This window comes from Amphibalanus amphitrite, unplaced genomic scaffold (assembly GCF_019059575.1).
Source record: "Amphibalanus amphitrite isolate SeventyFive unplaced genomic scaffold, NRLGWU_Aamphi_draft 000341F_arrow, whole genome shotgun sequence".
Lineage (NCBI taxonomy): Eukaryota > Metazoa > Arthropoda > Thecostraca > Balanomorpha > Balanidae > Amphibalanus > Amphibalanus amphitrite.
Window position 1 is genome coordinate 304,685 of NW_024881836.1, and position 20,649 is coordinate 325,333.

Sequence of the window (20,649 nt, forward strand, 5' to 3'; positions counted from 1 at the left end):
TGGAAATGGGATAAAAGAAACAAATGACGTCGGCAGTCTCTTTATTCTCGTTAGCAGTCCTAAGATGAAGGAGAATCGATTGTCTCAAGGAGAGCGAAGTAGACAATCTTTCATAGTTATGTTTGTGCATTGCATACAAATATACTTATCTAAAAATACGAGATAAAATGTGTCAACTATCAAAACGTATGCATAAGGCACATTATAACAACTTGTCATGCATAATGTACAGCATAGCAACTTGTCTATCATTCACCACGTCACACCTTGTACCTTTGCATCTCCAGTGGTTTCCTCGGTGAGCTAGGCGAGCAGCTCCCTCACGGCTCACGTATTTACGATAGGTATGTAAGCTTCGGGGAAAATTGTTTTCAATCCAAGGCTGTCCCAGGGGTCGCCTGGCTAAGCTGTCACATTCTCACAGCGACCTTCCTGAAAGGAAGACACTAAGTGTGCGTACGTACGCTCATACGCGCCGTACGCACACATACAAAGCGAGTTTGATTGAGCTGAGACAGAAATGTCTGCATATCCTCTCTATACATCGTTTGAGTCGGAGCCGTATACTGGCTGGGTCACAAGGAGTTCGTCTTCGCCAGGCTCAGAGCACGTCACAACCGCGTGTTCTCGGTCTGGAAGGTAACCACGGCCGGTGAGTGGGCGGTGGTCCGGCGCCGGCGGGGTCTCCGGGTCGGGGCCGCTCCGGCCGGTCGCCGAGGACTGTGCCGCGCCGCCGCCGCCACCCGCATCAGGCGCAGCAGGTCAGCCACACTGGTGGTGGCGCGGCGCCGGCGCCGGCTCGGCGGTGGGCCGCGGGGTGCTCGCTCCGGCCACACGCCCGGCAGCAGGCTGGGCCGGTTCTGCCAGGCGTGCTGCAGTCGCCGGAGGAAGCCGGCGTCGGCCGATGGCTCCCCATCCCCCGCCGCCGGAGGATCCGGGCTCCACTGCGCCTCCTCCCCGCCGCCACCGTCATCGACGTCCTCAGCGACGCCACCGCCATCAGCAGCATCGTCGCAAACGACTTGACCGCTGCCTTCGGAGCTGACGTCCCACTCGAGCGTCACCTTGGCTTGGAGTAGTAACTCAAGAGCGGAGTCGACTGAGGGCACCTGGCTGGCGGGCGCCGGCTCCGCGTCGGGGCCCGGCTCCGGCCGCTGCTCGACCACCGCGGCCAGCACGGCGGCCAGGTCGGTGGCCGACCCGGCGGACAGCGGGGCGGCGGCCAGCGGCGCGCTGTCGCCGGCACCGCCCCCCTCGCCCAGCGGCACCTCGCTCAGCGACCCGGTCCGCCGCAGAGGTGCCGGCGGCTCGGCAGCGACGTCCTCCGGCGCGTCCCCGCCGCCTGCCGCCAGGTTCGGGAAACTCTGAGTCCGAGCCACGCCGCGAGGTGGCACCGCATTCTGAAACAATGGGGTTTGTTCCTCAAAACCAGCCTCACGGGGGTCCGCTGTTGGTGCAACAAACAACAAACTGAAGCAAAGGAGGTGGCCCGCTGAGTCTCGCCACCATGGAGGAACACTCATATAAGTCACGTAGGAATGGATAAGCGTGAACAATCGAGCATGTACCTACTGCTTGGGGGAGAATGCTTAGTACCTTTCTTACCTACATTTAGGTACGACTTCGGTACGCACAGCGACACACCGTTCCGTGCTTCTATCCTCAGGATGCTGAAATCCTTCTCCTCCACGCCGAAACCCCCCTCCGGAATGGACAGGCAACTTTATCTCATGCGGGCTGCTCCCTTGGAGGCTGGAGCGGTACCGCTGCTCCCGAGGGAGCGCACCCCGTAGCCGGGTGCAGTGAGTGCCTTGGGGCTGGGTGGCCTGTCCTGGACGGGCTCAGCCCCGGCGACTCACTAGAGTGCCTGCCCAAGTTAAAATATTTATCAAAGAAGTTTTATCACACATAAAGCAAAGATATAACAAAGCTATATACGTTAACATAACAAACTGGTTCTTTCTTAACGATATGCAAAGCATAGATATCATTGTCATAACAGTTTGTAAATACGTCGTACACAGGGCCCGATTGAATAAAAGCACCCCTTCTCTCAATTTCATGCTAAATACGCTGAAGATGGAAGCGCAAAAAGAATACAATCGATATAAGTCAAAGGACAAACTGAACGAATTTCAGACAAAGTGGGGAACACTCGCACAAATTCTGCAAAGCAACTAATTGAGAAAACAAGGTCGCCGCGGCATCCCCGGAGCTTCCGGCCCACGCACCCACGCACACACACGCACGCACCTATACACACACACACAAATGCAAACACACACCCACACCCACACCCACCCACACACACACACACCTATACACACAACACAAACATCACACACAAACACATACTCTCACATGCCCGCTTTCTCTAAGAAACGCCTCTGTTGCATAGCGTGTCCCGCCCGCCCCTAACCCAACCCGGCTAACCGGAGGCCGGCCCTATTAAGGGTCGGCCGGCCGGCCGGGCGCGCGGCTCGCCACCCTATCAGGGTGACGGGTCGCGGGCCCGGCCGGCGGCCTGGGGCATCGCCCCAGCGAGAACGAGTACATGTGGGATTCGCGGGGCGATGCGGGGCGGGGCGATTTTTGTGAACGTTTGGTGCGCTCGCATTGTGACATGCCCAATATGTGCAAGCATCCATATACATGAGTGACATGTGATTCACGATGTACGTGTACCTATACATCATATGTGCGTATATGAACGAAAAAAAAAAAAAAAAAAAAAAAAAAAGAGTGCCTGCCCAGACCAATGTCTCCCCCTATATCCTAACATCCTCCCGGCTCTGAAATGGTCTAATTGGACCGAAAGGGCCTAACCCAACAAAACAAACAAACGCACAGCGAAACTCGATAAAATAGACTTCCACCGAAATATTTTTGGGTCCGAAATACCGGGCCCAAATACAGAACCCTGTGGTGGCCCGTAAGCAAAAAAAAAAAACAAATACCAAATATTTTTGGACTTTGCCCTAACCTCGCGTCGGGCCGGTGCTCGGCGCCAACCGCGCAGGGCTCCGTCTCTAACTCGACTCTTGGGCCACGTAGCGACAAGCGTAAGCGGCATTTGAGACAGTGTCGAAAATCTTGATGAAAATATTTGTCATTTTTTACGTCAGGTTGAAGGTCAGGTCACCAGGGATCATCAAAAGGTCACATTTCGCCTATTTCAACATTTTTCGACGAATCGGCGCACAACTCGGAACCAATAATACCTATAGCTACAGCGCCGAGGAAAAGTGCATTCGATGGCTTAATCTGACGCTCTTTCTGGTTCAAACTGTCAGATGTGAGCTAGGCTGAAAGTGTTAGCCTTGAGGACAAAAACTTCAAAAATAGCTGTTTAAAAAAAGTTTTATTTAATTACTTCTGACTGAGGAAAGTTACGACGTTTATGTTGCCGGTATCATGCTCCTCTCATCGAGACGCGTTGAATGAGCTATAATTTGACTTTGTAAGGTCATTCTGAAAAATATGACCCAAGGCCAAGGTCATTAACCCTCGCCGGCACAGGGGGGGGGGGGGTTAATGACCTCGCCGGCACAGGCTGATGCAACCCCCTAAGGTTTTTCGCGAATAACTCGCGTAAAAAGCGGCCGATCGCGACGAAACTTTCAGTACCCTCGCATTGATCAATTTTACGCCTACCCTGAAAATTTCATGACCCTGACCCAAATGACCTTTGACCTGTGACCTCTTTTCCGAGACCATGTTTAGTCGGAATCGCGATTCGGCGTATGTCGGCTCGCATTAGCCGCGCGTTTGCAAGCTTTTCGTGGTTTCAAACGTTCAAACAAGTGACTTGATGTTGCTCCCATACATTAGGGTGGGTATCAAGGTCACCTGAAGGTCAGGTCAGGTCATTGACCTTTGGTGACCTCGGGTGACCTCGGTTCACTTTTTCGAGTTTTACATGTTTCTAGGCTAGTTTTTGGAGCTGAATTCGAATTTAGCAACCATTTGAACATTTACGAAGTAGTTTTGGTGCCTTCGTAACATGTTACGAAGCTGTCAGAGGCGGTTGACACGTATTACGAATACCCGTCACAACCCCTACCGGTTGACCTGACCTGACCTGACCCGACCTGGTATAAATGCTTAAAGACATCATCTCTGATCAAAACTAACACGATATTCGTGACAAGCACCCCTGAAAACCACATAGCAGCCACACTTTACGACTTTCTAACGGGTCCCGATTTTCCCGGTTTTCGGGTCATTGACCTGACCTGGAAGGTCACCCGATGACCTAGGACCTTAAAATTGGGTATCATCGGCTTCCTCTCGTGACGGGCAACACGCTCGTTTTTTTTCCGTGAAGCTCTAGCTCGATCAGGGGCCAAACGCGAGGGGGGGGGTTCGTACCCCCCCCCCCCCTTGTGCCGTCGAAGGACGCAAAATGGCCTGTGCCGGCGAGGGTTAACTGACCGGACAAGGTAATGCTGTATACCAGCCGATAGAGCCATGATCTTGAGAAGTTACTGACAGAGTTTCGAAAATCAAACGGCGTTCGATGGCTCCAGAGGGGAACTACCATATGACCCAATTTAATTTGACCTAGGTTTAACCGATGACGCCACAAGTCAAATCAAATTTCGTGTTTTCGACCGTTTACAGGCCTACTAAGAAATATAACACAGAGTAAAAGGTACCTATGCTATCGAAAATTATCGATAGAGCATTGTATGTCAAATGCTATTTTGCTAAGTGAAGTACCTAACTGATACCAGCCAGCCGCCAGGCCATGTCACAGAGCTCAGGCAAAGGGTTAAATGAATCCCATCATACAGGGCCGTATGTTTTCTGAATGGTCAGTTTTACATTTCAATTTCAATTATGTGGCTTAGGCGACATTGGGGACAGTTAATAATTTTTGCATTACGGTCTGGCTGGTGAATGTCAGGTCAAGGGCAGGTCAAAAATGTCAAATTACAATTTGTTGCAGCTTGTCACGAGGAATCCAGTGGTGGTCTTAGTTTTAAGTAGGTACTCTACGTGGTCTAGATCTGCTTAAAATGAGTTCAAAAATTTTGAAGCCATCATAGGTATAGGTATTTGAGCTTTTTCGCCAAAATTAAACAAAAATGGAGTTTTCGATCTCCAATTCGGTATGGCGATAGCTAGCCTAATGTTCCATGCCGTATATTCCGTTTTTTCTCGATATTCTGGGATACGAACCTGCCATTTCAGTTCAAAACTCAAAATAAAAAGGGGAATATTTCTTAAACGGCTCACCCGTCATTGGAATAGTCCGCCAATGACGTGGTTAGGACGCCATTACTATAGTGATGTCAATTACGGAAAATCTCGATACTGATACCAAACCAAATACCAACAATAACCACGGAAGAATACCGACACTAGAGGTCTGCACCGGCCGGCTGCAGCCGCGGCTGGCTGCAGCCCCACGGCTGTGGGCCGGGGCGGCTGCAAATATCTCCAAGAACACGGCTACGGCTATGGCCACGGCTGTGAGATTTCAAGCTCAATCTTAAGTACTCAAATATAAAATTTTAAATCCTTAATCTTACATTCTGATAAGCAGTCTAGCCTGTAAAAATCATGCAAAGGATGCCCAGCAACATTGAAAGTGGTGAAGCCTTTGAAAACCTGTAATGGTTTTACCATTTGCTGTAGGGGAGTTTGCACTCTGGTACAGAATACTAATTATAGGTAGGTACCAATTGTTCCTTCATCATCAAGAGATTGACAGTTTCAGAAAATGCAACATGTTATGTTGCATTGTCACATCCCTCTCAAATCAATCTCACCTGGTCATTAGGAGAGCACCTTACAGCTATTGAAGACGAGCATTCAATAATTCTTTCAGGTAAGAGAAAAAGAAATCACGCCTAGGTAAAGGCAGGTAAAGGCTTCATAAAATATTATCTAAAATAACTCTTAGATGTATTTCTGGATTTTCGGCAAGTCCAATTACATAATATAAAACTGGCGCTTTATGTTCTAACTGGTGTGTGAGTGACCGCTAACAGAAAATGCTGATCGACGAAGCCAATGGAATTAGATTATAAGTGAGCATGAACCTTACTTACGGTTAATTCACATGATGGTGAAAACCCTGAACACGTAATTCACATTACGGTGAAAACCCTGAACACAATATTTCTTACGCGAGCTGTTGACTTTACCAATAAAATGACGTCTTCTTCTGAAAATGTAAAAATTTGATACTAATCCTTTGTCTGAGAACGAGTTTTTAAATGTATAGCATTATTATTCATTTAGTATAATTTTTAAGGGTTTTTGTAGTGACACAAAACAATTTATTGCCACTTCTTTGTTATTAACGTCATGAAAAACTCAAGTAAAATTTTTCATTGGAAGAGGCAATTGTGGCTCGCACGTCCTTGGGGATTTGAGCGAAGATCATTATTTGGAAAAATCAAAATAGATGAATGTTTTTCTTTCTTGGTTGGATGCTCACTAGTGTTTTGATGCCTTGCATATCAAATTAGTTTGAGACTTGCTCAGAAGGCTGCTGCAAGCCTGGCATATCACACCCCAGAAAATATGCAAGGTTGAGGTAAGAAAGAAGCAAGAGTTTTGACTAGACAATCACTGTTTGACAGTCCATCAACTTCAGTTTCATTTTCCATACCTACCTAACATTGATTGATAATGAAAAGCATCAGGGTCTGTTTTTCTGTCCCACAACCATGCTTCAGGATTTGGCATTAGATGTCTACACTGCTATGTGTAGGCATGCGTTGCGCATCAGGCTTCAGGCCTTCGGCCTAAAGCCATATACACAACCACTTAACCTATGATGCTTCATGAGCTTGAGAATCTACAGCCCATTGCAATGTGCTTTTGGCTATATGTTTCAACTAAAAACAACTTATTATATACTATTTGGTTGCATTTTATTGAAAGTATCCACGGCTGGCTGACGGCTGGCTGCCCACAGTTTGCCACGGCTGTGGGCGGCTGTGGCTGTGGAGCCACGGCTGCGGGGCGGCTAGGCTGTGGAAAATTGCAGCCGTGCAGAACTCTAACCGACACCGAACCAACTTGGTAAACTTAGGAAAATACCAACTTTTTACCAAATTCAAAGCCTCTTTTACATTAGGGATGATTCACAATACCAACAAAATACCAAATGCATTAGCCTTGAACTACCAAATACCTACCAAGTTGGCATCGGTTTGGTATCGGTACAGGTACCAAAAAACTTGGTATCTGATTGACATCTCTAGCCATTAGGTACCATACCAAACACGATGCGAAAATCACAGCTCTTTATTTATTTGTACAAAAAAAAAACGAACTCCAAATTAGAGCATTTGACCTAACCTTAGAGGATAAAGGTTGCGCTAAGACTTTAAATTGGCTCCCAGTCGCTGTGCCTCGTAACGGCGCAGCGTTCGTTATGCCCAAGGCTATATAAACCAGGTAGAACGTTCCCGACGAAAAAGTGATGACAAGCGATAATTAGTAGCCGCGACCCTCACTTGTTCAAAACTATATCCGCAAGCAGCATTTACAGGCTAGCGGAAATCGACCAATCGGCGTTCGGCAATACTCGACGCTGATTGGTCCGATGCTCGTGACGAAATTGCGGGGGACTGTAGCTATTCCCCTATGGCGTTTAATAGACTTACGGCTTTTGAAGGGGATTTATACCAGTTTTTGTTGGGTTTGAGGCCACTTTTGAGCTTGGATCTTCTTTCTGTGACTTTTGACTGTGTAATAACGACATTTAATCATAACATTTCTATATACTACCGGTGTCACATCGGCCAAAAAGACCGTAAGTACATGGGATAGACGGACCACTGCTGATGGGGCCACACATGTCGGCGTGTGATCATCGGAGGTCCATGAGGGCTCGACATAGGCCCTTCATGGGTCGGTATAGGCCCGGTGGGTCCAGTGCAAGCCTATCAGGGGCCGGTGCTGACCCAACAGGGCCCAGTGGAATATAATGTAAGGCTGTCTAGGGACGTTGAGGGCTCATGGAGGCCATATAGGACCAATAGGGACCACATAAGTCAATCAGGGGCCATTTAGGCCAATAAAGGCACTTCAGGGGACTTGAAAAGGTCATTCAAGAGCTGTGGTGGGCCCATGAGGGGACGGCATTGGTCCAGCAGGTGCAGTCAGGGGATGTTGTACGGGTTTCTCAGTGGCCCATTTGGGCATATCAGTGACCAATTTGGACCCAGCAGGGGGCTTTGTAGACCTATCAGGGGCTGGTGATGGTTCATCAGGGGCCAGCGTTAGCCCATCGGGGCACGACATATGCCCATCAGAGGTAATTGCGAGCCCACGCTGAACAATGATGGCCCTTCAACGGCCCCTAATGGATCTACATTGACCCATGGGCCATGATGTGTCATGTATGCCCCTATGACAGGCCTACTCAGACCCCTGATGGACATTCCCGGCCTCTGATGACCCTATACTGAATGCTGATGGGGCTCTAAGTTTCTCCAATAACCCTTCGTCAACCCATTATTACCATACGCTGGCACTAGGGGCCCCACATCAGCCGCACGGCAGTCCGTGCCATGACAGCATGTCTTTTCGGCCGATATTACATCGGTAATATTGATTAAAATCATGATTTTATGGTGTCATTATATAGCTAACAGTCATAAGAAATATATTTCAACTCGAAAACAGCTCCAAACAGCATATAATTTTAAAGAAACTCCTCCGAAATCCAAAAGCCTATTCGGGTCCATAGAGAATAACTGCGGTCCCCCGCAATTTCGTCACGAGCGTCGGACCAATCAGCGTCGAGTACTGCCGAGCGCTGATTGGTGAATTTTCCGCTAGCGTGTAAGTACTGCTCGCGGAACAACAGTTCGTCGACAATCCTCCACAAACGTCTGTCACCATTTTTTTGTAATGCTCAACAGCCGGAGCGTACCCCCCTGGTTAGGGGAGAGTGGGGTGGGTTGTATCAGTTTTTACTCCGAGACCCATAACCTCGTAACTATCCGTGATAAACTCATTATTTCCATACTATCTCCTCCCTTGATTCTTCTGCTTTTTTGTGCAAAGTAACTTTTCCGCTACCTCTACTAGTTTTTCTTCTACGGTCTGCCGAATAGGACAATGTTTTTGATACAACTTGCCCCATGGCTTGGGTGAGTTGTATCACATGGTGGGGTTATTTGTATCACTATTTCACGTTTCAGGGAGTGTGCTTGCTACTGGTTTTGAACATAACAACAACATTAAATGGGGTTAATTAATGCAATGTATATGCTCAAAGGCTTCACTTTTATTAGACCAAACTTAGGTCAATCCGAACGAAACATCGAAACGAACGAAACATCAACAGACTAGACGCAAAAGTGACCCGTTAAAAAGCAGCCAACACATTGTGCCGAAATGGAACGAGTATTGACTAGCTCCCTACAATCGCGAGCCAGGGCTTAACTTTCGCGATCAAAAGCAACATACCCATACATACATACATACATACATGTTACAACATACCCCACCCGGCTCTGATACAACATGTACCTCGCCGCCATCTTGGAAAAAACATCCTCGTGCTCAAAAACAGCGGACAGCTGGAGAATTCCATTTTCACTCACGCAGCCTTAGAACCTACCCTCACCACCGCTACGGAGATCTTTCAAATTCGTGCACATATAAATGCCCAAAACACACATTTTCCTGCAACTTATTTTTTTTAGAATGACATTAAAAAAAACATAAAATCGGCTCTCACCTTGAGACGCGTCCACCCAGCCACACGACAGAACAGGGAAAGATGGCGCCCGGAAAACCTCGTCGGCTGGTCGTGTCACGAGCGCTATCTATTGGATAAGTTTGGCACAATTCGCCCTGATACAACTTGGACATGATACAACTCACCCCGCTCTCCCCTATGCCCTCAGTCAGCGGCGAAAAGACGTAGGGAGGGGGAGTCGTATCCCTCCACTCGGCGGCCGTATGGGGCGTCTCGTAAAGAAAACCGATGAGTCCGGCGAGGGTGAGAGATATTTATCAAGACCCGATCTTAGGTGACCCAGAGATGAAGTACTCACATCATGTGTACGTAAATGATACGGTGTACTAAAAACGCGGAGTTATTCAAGAAAACCCTTATTGGGAATCTACCCCAGGAGTAAGAACCCGTGTTTAACCATTTTTACTTACCACTCTCCGATCCATTGCGAGCTCGTTTAAAAGCTTCTTAAACAGTACAACTTCTTTGGATATATTCTTTTGGAATGTCTGTTTTGTTCTTGAAATGCCTTTCACAAGCTTCTTCTCGAGACTCTGCGGAAAAACAAGCGTGAGTTAGTATTTCTTCATTAATAAAATAAGTATTGATCCTGTACCTATATACCTAAATAGGTGCTTCAAGAATCAAGCTTAGGGAGATTTGGCATATGCGGGGTAAAATGGACAATTACGTGGTAAGACGAACCACTGCACTGGTCCATTTTGCCGAAAAGCTAAATTTTGGATACATGACGACGAAGGTTCTAAACAGCCCGATATTGCGAAAACTGCCTGTCCTGAGTCGTGACTCTAACATTGTTCTTACCGTTATGTATAAAGAAAAAGATAGATAATGATGTAAAAAACGCGTCGAAATTGAACCATTCTTCGCTATTTATGCAATGAAAAACAACAGTTTACTCAATAACTCAAAAGCCGTACGTCCCAGAGGCGGATCCAGCTCAGAGGTTTGGGGGGGGGGGGGCAAACCATAAAAATTTATCGATTCTTTCCATGCATCGTCCATAGGCGTAATGTTAAAATCATGCCGTTTGGGGGGGGGGGCAAATGCCCATTTTGCCCCCCCCCCCCCCTGGATCCGCCACTGGTACGTCCTGCAGTCCTGTATAACCCAAGGTAGTGATGTCAATTTCAGAAAACGTATGTCCAATGTCCGTCCAATGTCCAATACTTACGTAGACTGTCCGTCCAAAAATGTCCAAGCCAGCCATTTGTCCAAAGATGTCCGACATCTACGCAATAGTTTACACTCAACACAGTTATCTAATTTGCTTTTAATCTATCGTTACCAGCTCAAAAGTGCAGGTAATCATATCGAAAGCTGAGCTTTCTGATCGCCAATCAATGTTAAACACCATTAGGTACTTTATAAAAAATGCTGAGGTGTAGCAAGCGATTGTCCAAAGTTGTCCAAAGCCTGCTGTCTATAACCCGGTTTACATAGCATACTTGACGAGGCTCTAGCTCGTTAATTTGGCGATAATTTCGATGCAGTGGTCTTCAAATATTTAGAGGGGATCATTTTGTAAATTTTTCAGCACCATTGGCATCTTTTGCAACATCACGGACGGAGATATAAGCTTGCAACAAACCCTATGTAAACGCATCTATTGTCAAACCGAATTCCGAATGGGACATTGGACAAAATCGGAATTCCGAAGATTCAAGTTCCGATTGACACCACTAACCCAAGGTAGTCATTGGCGCAAAGGAAAACAAAAGTAGTATACCTAGATGGTAAATACATAGATGATAGCAGAAGCGGTTCAGCCAGGAAGGCTGGTGGTCCCGGTCCGTCCTACCCTAATGCAAACCCATGTTATGTGGATGGATTTTAGATCAATACAATACAATGCACTGGGGTAGGCCCACTGCAGTGGGCCGTCCACTGAACTGGGCCGTCTTACACCCATGGTCTTACACCACCTCCCTTTAACTTGTTCTTTCCCTTGACTCGTGATTATATCAATAATTCGTGGCTAACCTGTGAACGCTGTGATCGGCCACATTTGATGCGAGATATTCGCGAAAAAAAAACACGGAAGCCCGCGCGATCCCCCTTCATTAGATGTAATCACGAGGTCACGACCTATGCTGTAATCGATATCATGGCCATGCATCCTGCGGTAATATCGATTCAACAATAACATCAATGCAACAGAGGCATCACCTGTGCGGCTTAATCACTAAAGCGTAGGAGCGTCAGAACGGTTTCCGTTGTCATGACAACCAGCGTGACTATTGATACCGCTCGAACACCAAAGCTGTTGGACCTTACGGGACGCTGGCTAGTAGGTTGTAGAGAAATTTGCTATTCGTGCCGTAAGTGAAGCTATATTACTTTGCATACGTACTAAAAACTAGTTTGTTAGATCCTTTAGAACAGGCGATAATCATGAGAGTAATGCGTCTTGTGTGTTGTGCATAGCGTCTTGTGTGTTGTGCACCTATGGCGCTTAAAAGGTCCCCGTTTGTGATGAGTGGTTTAACGGAACCGTGATAGTGCTTCAAGCTGTAAATTAATTAAGCGGTAAATTAATTTGAACTTACGCTGCAGTGATCACAATGGCCCAGTTATCAACGCATATGTTCAGCCAACTACCGGGCGTGAAGCAATCAGCTCTATTCGCTGAGAACAGGACAAAGTCAATGGAGGTAATGCATGGCTGTCCGATTGAAATTATGTGGATCGATGGTCCAATGGCCTCACCTGCCGTCTATATGGATGAAGCCACTGTGGCCTCGCTATGCGGCATGCACGTGCGTTTCACGTGCGCTGGAATGTCGCACAAAGATACTTTCTCTCCAAAAGCTCGAGGAGTATCAACGCTGGCTACCAACGGCAGTGACTTGTTCGCCGTCTCCGAGGTGTGTCTGCGACCGGCCGTCATCGTCTATCAGTACCCTGAACTGGTGGATCACGCACGCTTGGAAGACGGTGCCGAGCTCGAATACCTGTTCGTTGCATTTTCTCCATCTTCGGAACGTGTGGCCGCCTTTTCCGGGGTGCCTGACTTCACCGTCTTCCTTTGGGATATCAGCTCTCAGGTGATGATTGCCAAACTGCCTATAGGCTTTGCCCAGGCGCCCCAGCTCTCGTTCTGTGACTTGGATACACCGCACCTGGCGCTGACGTCTGAGGTAGGCGTCAATGTAATCCAGATGGAGCACTTCGGCAGCGAGTGGCGCCTGACGCCGCGCACCGCCAACCTGGACTCGGTGCGCTCCCACACGTGGGACTACAACGGCGACCTGTGCTGCTCCCGCCGCGAGCGGATCTACCTCGTGAGCCTGGACACCATGGAGCACGCTGAGCTTCAGCTCGTCAACGAATGGATCGCCGGCACCATCGTCAGCATCGTCTATAACGCGAAGGGCATTTTCGCCGCCATGGACGACGGACGTATCCTGCTGGTAGAGCGCTGCGGCGCTTCAGACACCTGGTCTTCACGTGTGATCGACGAGCTCGGCCTCTCCGTGCTGACCATGAGACCGTCCCCGAGCTTCAACTTCCTGGCCGTCACCTGTCGCACCGGCCAAGTGCTGCTTCTGTACACGCCGTCACACGACTACAAGGCACTGGAAGGCTACGAATTCGAGTCGCCTCCGGCCGTGGACGCGTGTCTGCTGGCGCCGCAGTTCGACCACGTGGTTTCCATTCACGCGCCACACGAGCTGCACGTGTGGACAGCCTCCCACGGCAAGCACCAGTCGTCGGTCCAGCTGACCGGCTGGGTGACCTGCATCGCCAGTCTGGACCAGGTGCCCTGTGTGATGGTCGGCACACAGGAGAGCTGCCTGGTGGTGATCGATCTCGTACTGCCACTGACGCCGCGGGTCATCTGGCACGCCCGGATCTGCGAGGCTGCCGTGAAGTCCATCACAGTGAGCGACAGCGGCAAGCTGGCGGTGGCACTGACGGCGGACGGCGCCGCCTACCTGCTGTCGGCGCTGGCCTCCGAGGGCCTGGGCGTGCTGACCCAGCTGGAGATGGATGGCACTCCGGTGGCGGTGCAGACCTACCAGCGCAGCGGCTGTGGCTGGCCCGAGGACGTGCTGGTCTTCCTATGCACCTCGAAAGCGGAGCTGCTGAGTCTCGTGCGTGTGATATTGGTGCGCGACAGGGAGGTGTTCGGCGCCGTGACCTACGGCCTGGATACCGTCTACACCGGCCTGGCATTGCACGTGACAGCGCCGCTCGACAGACACGACGACGGCGTCAACCCTTTGGTGAAGATCTTCACGATGGCCATCACAGATCGGTCCCTGTGCTCGTTCACACTGCGCGATCATGACGACCTTCTCGAACAGCAGGTCTCGGATTTGCTGTGGCGGCCTGAGGCTGCTGTTCCCAGCGGCCACGAGCTGCGTGACGTCCGTCTTCAGACAGTTGGTCAGTACCTGCTATCTGTGGGTGATGACGGACTGATCCGCGGCCGTTCCGACCGACTCGACCCGCAAGAGGCCAACACGCTTCTTGGGAAGCAATGGCGACAAATTCACCAGGCCATATCCGGAGGCACACGCTCGATTGTAGTGAACCACAGCGTTGAACGTGAAGTGGTGACTGTGGGACGAGATGGGACCATCATCTATCTGAAGCTGCCGTACGGCGGGCGCTCCACGGGCCGTCGCCGTCGCTCATCCTTCTTTGTAGAAGAGGCTGTGCCAGAGGCCAGATTTGTCTCGAAAATGCCTGCCCTATCTCGAATGGACCTGATGAGTAATCCTCCAACCTGGAGAGAGGAGCAGGCGGAGATGGCCTGGCGTAGCCAAGAGAAGGAGCTGCTCGCTACTCGCGATAAAGTTCGCGTAGGTGTTGAACTCCTCCGAGCAAAGGTTAAGATGATGTTGGACGAAAATGCTGAAATGGAGGAGATTGACCGGCTGCCAGAAAACGAGTTTGAGCTGGACCTTGACGAGCAGGCCCGACTCCAGGAGGAGAGTGAAGCAAGAGTGCAAAAAGCTAGGGCTGAGATCATCGACCAAAACGCTCGGAATGCTTACATCCGTGACCAGATCAAGAAACAGTGCTGGGACTCAATGGATGTGAAGGGCAAGGCCATACAAGGAATGATGGTAGAGCTGGAAGTCTCGAACTACCCCCTGCTAGCTCGCTCTGATGACTGCCGTATCGTTCTCGAAGGAATCCAGGAACGGCGTCAGCTGGAGCTAACGGAGATGGCTCTGCACAACGAGATGTTCGAACACAGCTCGACGACGGCTCAGCGGCCATCAATCGCTCCTGAGCCGCTGCTCGCCGCCACTGCATCACACCAGGAGGGTGCCGACTCGGCTGAAGAGCCCGCCGGTCATGGTACGCCAGTTGCTGATGAAGAGCCAGAATATCCCGACTCGGAGGACGGCGTGGTGCAGCAGGACACGACGCACACCGGCAGCATCAGTCACCAGCTGGGCGTCACCTCCCCGTGGCTGCTCTCCCAGTTCTGCATCACGTCCCGCAAACAGCGCGTAGAACAGATCTACATGCTACGAGAGGTGATCTATCAGCTCAAGATGAAGTTCAATGAGCGCTTCGAGGTGTTATACAATTCCAAATGCTCCGAAGTGCAGCGTATCACGGCATGGGCCGAACGGCTGCGCCACATATACTCGGAGCTGGGCATGAGTGAGACTCCGTGGGTGCCCCGCTGGTCCGCCGCCGAGCAGCCAGAGAGTCTCCTCACTGTCAGTGACGACGAAGTGACCGTAGAGCGGTACCTGACTCCAGCTGAGCGCGCCCGACTGGAAGCTCGTGCCGCTGAAGAGGAGCGACGACGACGGGAGCGCGAAGCCAACGACTTCCGGGAGCGTGCCATTCAACAGATGATGAACGGTGTTCTGGAGGTTCGCTGGGAAGACACGCTCAAGATAGATGTTCCGAAACCACCTTTCATGGATGAGAAAGACCCTGGGGAATGGAGTGATGAGGAAATCAAGGCCGCCGCCGAATATGAACGCAAAGTGGTCGCACTGGAGGAGGAGCGTGACAAATACCGCAAAATGCTAGAACAAGAGCTGAAAAAGCTGTTGGTTTCAGTACAGGAGACTGTGGACAAGTTTGACGACCAACTGAACCAACTGTTCGTTCTCAAGGTGCGAACTCAGCACGCCATCGATCAGGAGCAGCTGAAGGTGGACAGACTTCTTCGTGACGTGGCTGAAGAAGATCATCGAGTGAAGCGCGAGACTGAGCTCTGTCGACAAATGGATGCGACACAGCAGCGCAAGGTAGCGCTGCAGGCGGCGAGTGCTGACCTTCGCCGGGCGCTAGAGACGGCTCGCGCCGCTCACGAGCCGTTGGTGCAACAGGAGAAGCTGATGGAGCGCTCGTTCAGAAAGGAGTTCCCGGACACACCTACGCCTGTCGTGGACGTGCTGTTCCGATACTTCCGACGCCGGCCTCAGGTATTGCGTCGCTATTTGGACGCCACATTCCGGCGCGCCACCGTAGTGGACGAAGGCGTCATCGAAGTAGAGCACAGCCGGCGCCGACATAGCCGTCGCCGCAGCCGACATGGCAGCAGGTCTCCCGCTGCGTCAAATCGCGCTGACAGCACCTCCAAAGAGGTGCCGCAGACTGAGGAACAGCAGCAGCGCAAGGGGCGCGCTGCTAAAATCGCCTACCTGTCAGCGACGCATGCTGGAACACCATACGAGGAAAACAAGAAAACTGTGCCCGGGCAGAGGGTCATTCTGGAGGCCATGAAAACCATAGATGATGACTCTCAGCGCTCCGCAGACATCGACCTCCCACTTTGGCAGAAAATGTGTCAGCTCAGACTTGCCAAGGTCCTGGTTGAGTTCAAAGTCTTGGAATCAAACGCCCAGCTGGCTGTTCTGGTTGATTCGATCGAGAAACGTCGTCACGCCGAGGAAGCGCTGACGCTGACCACCCAGTCGCTGGTCGCCGAGCTCGCCGAGCTGAGAGAGCAGCGCCTGCGTCAGCTGCATGATCAAGAGATTCAGCTGGTCCTGAAACAGGGTCAAGTTGAGATCGACCTCGGAGACTTCTGCCCTGACTTCACTGGCTCGGCACTCATTCATCGGTCAAAGGTCGAACAGCTTAACAAGCAAATATTGAGCATTGGTGGCAAGAAGCTGGAAGTGATGCGCGACGCCTTACGCTTCCGTCGCGGTATCGTCCTTCAGCGCTGGGAGTATGACCGCTGCCGGATGATGCTGGAAGATCTAGTCAACAAGCTGAAAGACATTGACTTCATGAAGGTGACCCGAGCCATTCAGATGTACCTGGTACAGGGCGGCGACACCACAGAGAAGCAGATCGCCCGTCTGGAGAAGCGGCTGGACATGCTGATCGAGGACGCTGTCCGGCAGCAGAAGGAGGACGCCGACGCCGCCGAGTACCTGGAGCGACTGTTACGCATGAAGCGCGCCGACAACCAGCGACTGGCTCTGGAGGCCCGAGAGCTCAACGTCGATGTGTCCGAACGGGAGCTCATCTACGACATCCGCTGCAACCACCAGAGGAGATGGCAGGCCAGGGAGAGGCTCAACAACCTCCGGAAGATCCGCGATCTCTGCGATATCGCCGGATTCCAGCAGCGCTATATGGCGATGCTGCATAGAGAGCTGCAGCGCGTGTACTCGAAGACGTACCCTATGCTACATGCCATCTGAGGGCTGAAGTCGCTGGGTCGCATGCGGTCCACCAGAAGTGAAAAGGCACCCGTCGCAACGGTACTGATTATTAACGCGTCCGTCGTGTGTTTATTGTTAACCTAAATTGCAAGCCGTACAGCTGACGTTATCTGAATTAATGAGATTTGGATCACCGATGCATGGATTCTGTGGATGTGACCGGACACTGTGCGAGTGTTGGAGTTACCTGCGTACCGTATTGTGTGGAGCTGCACTGTCTTCTGCAGTGAGTGCACGTTGGAAGGTATCTCCCCGAAATAAACACAGTGTACTGTCAGCGTCGTATTACTTTGAGGGAAAAAGGACTACCGAGTATGATAATGGGACTGGCAGAGTGGGAAGATGGGGCTCGGATGTTGGGAGATGGAGCTAGAGCTGCAGCGGGATGGGCTGGGAGCGTCGGGCATGGAGTTGGGCTATGAAGTATGGGAGTTGGCTCTATTTGTGTGAAATGGGCTGGAGTGTGGGGGATGGCGCTAGAGATGCACTAGGGCGAGTCCAGTGATAGTGAGACAATGACGGACCCCTGACCCCGTCGTGCGTCTGGAGAGAAGGAAGGGGAGGGGACAGCTCAGCTGTTTGACACTGAATATTTAGGAGTGTGAGGGAAGGGGATACGGTGCATAGAGCATATGTCATCAAACCGTAGGTTCCACCTTAGGGCTGAAATTTGTACGTCATTATGTAGTGGATCTAGTGAAGTGTGAGGTTACATCATTTTACTCACCAATATTTTCTTTGAATACAGTGCGCGTGATATGAACTCCAGTATCATTAGTAGATACCCGAGGCCGAACACAATCCAAACCACCAGACCAATCTTGTACAGCCACAGCCAGGCGGACTCGTAATCAGAGCCACCTGCCTTGCCTGTGGAAACAGAGAGCGGCGGCAGTTGTATGGAATGAATATGCGTGAAAGCGAAAAGGTTCAACGTGTGCCCCGTGCGGCACATCCACCCCGAGACACGGTCTGTCTCCTCTGATCTGTGATCTTATCTCTACATACAGCATGCGGGACGGATTAGCCCGTCCGTCCGGCAGACCCACTTGACATCAGGTCACCACAGGGTCACCCACCAGGTCAGACGCACCTAGCGCCAGGTCACCACCAGCTCACACTCACCTGGCACCAGGTCACCAAACCCGATAGTGGTCAGGGTAATGAAGCTGAAGTAGAGAGCTTGCACAAAATCCCAGTCCTCCAGCATTATAAATATGCCTGCAACGAATGGTGGTCAAGCTTCGACATGGCGCGTACTAGTTATAACATACTTTCCCTTTATCATACATTAGGAGTAAACCGTATACTTTACTAACCTACGACATAAAAACTCAATTACGACAATATCGTACATCCTCCCTGCCGTGATCACGCGGTTAAAAATAACTCCATATTTAAAGAAATATGCCCTTGAGGTACTCCTCGCATATTTGAGCGACGGTGAAAATGCTACCACACGCACAAAAAGCGCACTTAGGAGTCATTTTCTTACTACCCAGTAAACATGCCGACGTCGGCCCGACGTCGGCCGACGTCGGGGTGACGTCGGCAACTCGGCATCGGCATGCCGACGTCGGCCCGACGTCGGTCCAACCTCGGCACGACGTCGGCTGGATGTCGGATATGCCCTCATGTTCCGACGTCCAGCCGAGCACTGAAAGAAAAGTACACCCAAAATTGGAATAATTTTACGGTGCCTAAATCTCCAACCCTAAGTGATCATTCTACTCCCCAGTGTAAACTGCTTTAACATGGGCGATTAGCGACTATTTTTACCACCGGGTATTATCAAATAACTCCCATGAGCTTAAAAATACACTTTCTCTGGAGTAAAAGTACGGTGCCTAAAACTCCAACCCTAGAGGAATAATTTTACACCCCGGTGTAGGGGAGTAAAACCGAATAAAGCATGCGATTTACGGGAGTAATACTGCACTCCCAGTGTAATAATATCAAATCAGATTTCACCCCCTGCTTCAGGGTGTAAAAACAGAAAACAGCATTTATACACCAGAGTAGAAAAAAGTTGAGAGAGTAAAAATAATTCACATTCTAATTCACGTTGAAACAAAAACTCAGAAAGATAATTCTATGACTGAAAAGTTTTAGAGTAAAATTACCCCGAGTTAAATATACACCACTATTTCAGTTTACCCTCTGGTGTATTTTTATGCCTACGCTGCAATGTAATGGTATATCGTCTGCTTATATATACTTTGCACCAAAGTTAATGGTGAAGTCAAACAGATGGCATGCAATGACCATTTCAGATAGTACATATCGTGTAACCATGGGATGTCAGATACGCTATGGTCAGGATACGCATTGTGAACGCGTTGTACGAGGGATCCGAAATTATGAAACCATAAAACAGTGATGTCTTCCAGTCGGTGCGATAAAACGTGATTGCTACCAATGTAATAGTAATTAAGAAAAATCATGTTTATCACATATTATGTATTGATCATAGTTCAATCACTCACAGTTCAATCACTCGCATCGATCTCGATGAGGTTGACTACGTTAAATCACAGACACATTAGTCACATACAGTAACAAACCACACAATCACCTTGGTCTATGTACAGGGTGGCGCACGTAAAACCCCCCCTCCCAGTGGGGCGCGGGTTAACACAATGTAGTTAGATACACATTTGGGATTATATTCTTCCAAGCTTTATGCAAATACGTTCACGTTCAGCTCAGTGTTGCACCTCGACGTGCCTCCTACCGTTTTTCATCGCTTTATCGAGGCGCTCGCGGTACGCCAGCGCTGCTTTCTAGCGCATCTCGACGGTGATCTCTGCAAAGGCGGCTCGGAGCCGACCTTGGAATTCCGGAATGTTCGCCGGCCGCGTTACGTATACCTACGACTTCACAAACCACAACATGAAAAATTCACACGTGGTGAGGTTGGGCTTCGCCTAAAGTGCCCTGACCATCGCACTCGCCCGACCTCACCACGCGTGTGAATTTTTTCACGTGGGGGCTTGTGAAGTCGAAGGTATACGTAACGCGGCCGGCGAACCTTCCGGTGTTGAAAGGTCGGATCAGAGCCGCCTTTGCAAAGATCACCGTCGAAATGCGCAAGAAAGCAGCGTTTGCGTACCGCGAGCGCCTCGAGAAAGTGATGAAAACGATAGGGGTCACGTCGAGGTGAACAACTGAGCTGTACGTGAATGGATTTGTCTAAGACTTGGATGAATATCATTCCAATTGTGTATCTACGCTGTGTGAAAATAGTATCTA

General features: G+C 50.1%; 2 protein-coding genes across 3 annotated transcripts in view; one reads left to right on the top strand and one right to left on the bottom strand.

Annotated features, from left to right (window-relative positions):
* Nucleotides 1-24: 24 nt before the first annotated feature.
* Nucleotides 25-20,649, bottom strand: part of LOC122388990 (open rectifier potassium channel protein 1-like) — an 87,564-nt gene continuing 66,939 nt past the window's right edge. The window contains exons 6-10 of one of the 2 annotated variants that reach the window (XR_006257889.1): nucleotides 18,523-18,618; nucleotides 18,125-18,267; nucleotides 10,147-10,269; nucleotides 274-1,400; nucleotides 25-59 (exon numbers count right to left, since the gene is read on the bottom strand). Coding sequence is in view for 1 of the 2 variants with exons in the window: in XM_043380616.1 (XP_043236551.1) it covers nucleotides 612-1,400; nucleotides 10,147-10,269; nucleotides 18,125-18,267; nucleotides 18,523-18,618 (1,151 nt within the window). In the remaining variant the exon portion in view is untranslated. Of the gene's footprint in view, nucleotides 1,401-10,146; nucleotides 10,270-18,124; nucleotides 18,268-18,522; nucleotides 18,619-20,649 lie in introns of both variants that reach the window. The other variant, XM_043380616.1, reaches the window with a different exon arrangement.
* On the top strand, nucleotides 9,891-17,674 carry LOC122388989 (cilia- and flagella-associated protein 43-like). Its single transcript, XM_043380615.1, has 2 exons — nucleotides 9,891-9,979; nucleotides 12,293-17,674. Exons 1-2 carry the CDS (start codon nucleotides 9,940-9,942, stop codon nucleotides 17,374-17,376), a joined length of 5,124 nt encoding a protein of 1,707 aa, XP_043236550.1. The 5' UTR covers nucleotides 9,891-9,939; the 3' UTR covers nucleotides 17,377-17,674.